The 1,006-nt window shown below is 65.3% G+C and overlaps 1 protein-coding gene across 1 annotated transcript in view; it reads right to left on the bottom strand.

Moving 5' to 3' along the window:
* PARP3 (poly (ADP-ribose) polymerase family, member 3) overlaps positions 1 to 1,006 on the bottom strand; it is a gene marked incomplete at its 3' end in the record, with an annotated part of 5,159 nt that overhangs the window by 4,016 nt on the left and 137 nt on the right. The window contains exons 2-4 of the mRNA XM_010286439.1: positions 956 to 1,004; positions 623 to 748; positions 1 to 182 (exon numbers count right to left, since the gene is read on the bottom strand). Of these exons, the coding sequence (XP_010284741.1) occupies positions 1 to 182; positions 623 to 748; positions 956 to 1,004 (357 nt within the window). The remainder of the gene's footprint in view (positions 183 to 622; positions 749 to 955; positions 1,005 to 1,006) is intronic.

Here is a 1,006-nt window from a genome sequence, read left to right as displayed (position 1 = left end):
AGGGCCACCTCCTGCCCGGCCCCCGGCTGCACCTCAATGAGCGTGTACTTCCCCGGCTGGGCCACGAAGTTCTCCCTCGCCTCCCATCTGTTCTTGGTCTTCTCCTGAAACTTCTTCTCAAAGTCCTTCTTGGCAGCCTCCAGGGAGGCGGAGGGCATGAGCTTGGACTGGCCCACCTCCCCCTGGCAGCAGACAGCAGCAGTCAAGACCCCCCCTGCACCCCTGCTCCACCAGCCCCATGCTGGGGGGAGCAACCTGGGAGCCGGGGGGCTGCGACGGGGAGGGCTGCGGGGGCACTGAGCAGGAACATGCCAAGCCACTAGCACCAGGCCTGGGGGTCCCTCCAGCTCGGGGAGACACCCCAGGACTCCTTTCCGGGGTGTCACGTTCACTGTCACCGCAGTGACAAGGTTCCGCATCCCCCGACCAGGCTGAGCCCGTTGTGTGGGGACAAGTCCCTGAAGCCCCCGACAAGGGGCTATAGCAGAGCCACTCGGTTGCTCATTTTGGGACTGGGAACAAGGGACGGGGACCACCATGTTCATCCCCAACCTTTGGGGGTCCCAAGGCAGGGTGGGGACAGCCGGGCGGACATGGATGGGCGGTGCTGGGGTGGACTCACCACGCGGCCCCAGCGGCTCCAGACGTTGTAGGCACCATTGTGCTCGAGGAGCTGGATGATGTAGAATTTGTTGTTGTTGGCGCTGATGTTGGTCTGGTTCAGGGTGCAGTTGTAGTCCTCGTAGACCTACAGCGAGCAGCACAGCCTGGGCTGGCGCCTGGGCAGCGTTTGGGGATGGGGGAAGAGCTGTCCCAGTGGGGACGCAGTGGGGTCTGCAAGGAAAATTGGGGCTGCCCCTGTGTCAGCAGGGCGGGGGCTACCCTTGGACTCCCCCCATCCCTCCTGCCCATGTACCCCATCCCAGCCCCTCGGGTACCCCAGCCCTGCTCTCACCCGGGCACCCGGCGCCGTGCTCAGGGGGCACGGCTCATCCATGGTGGCGGG

The sequence above is a fragment of the Phaethon lepturus genome, unplaced genomic scaffold (genome assembly GCF_000687285.1).
Source record: "Phaethon lepturus isolate BGI_N335 unplaced genomic scaffold, ASM68728v1 scaffold20414, whole genome shotgun sequence".
Lineage (NCBI taxonomy): Eukaryota > Metazoa > Chordata > Aves > Phaethontiformes > Phaethontidae > Phaethon > Phaethon lepturus.
Note: the sequence above shows the minus strand (reverse complement) of the source record. Positions and strands in the feature narration are given on the sequence as shown.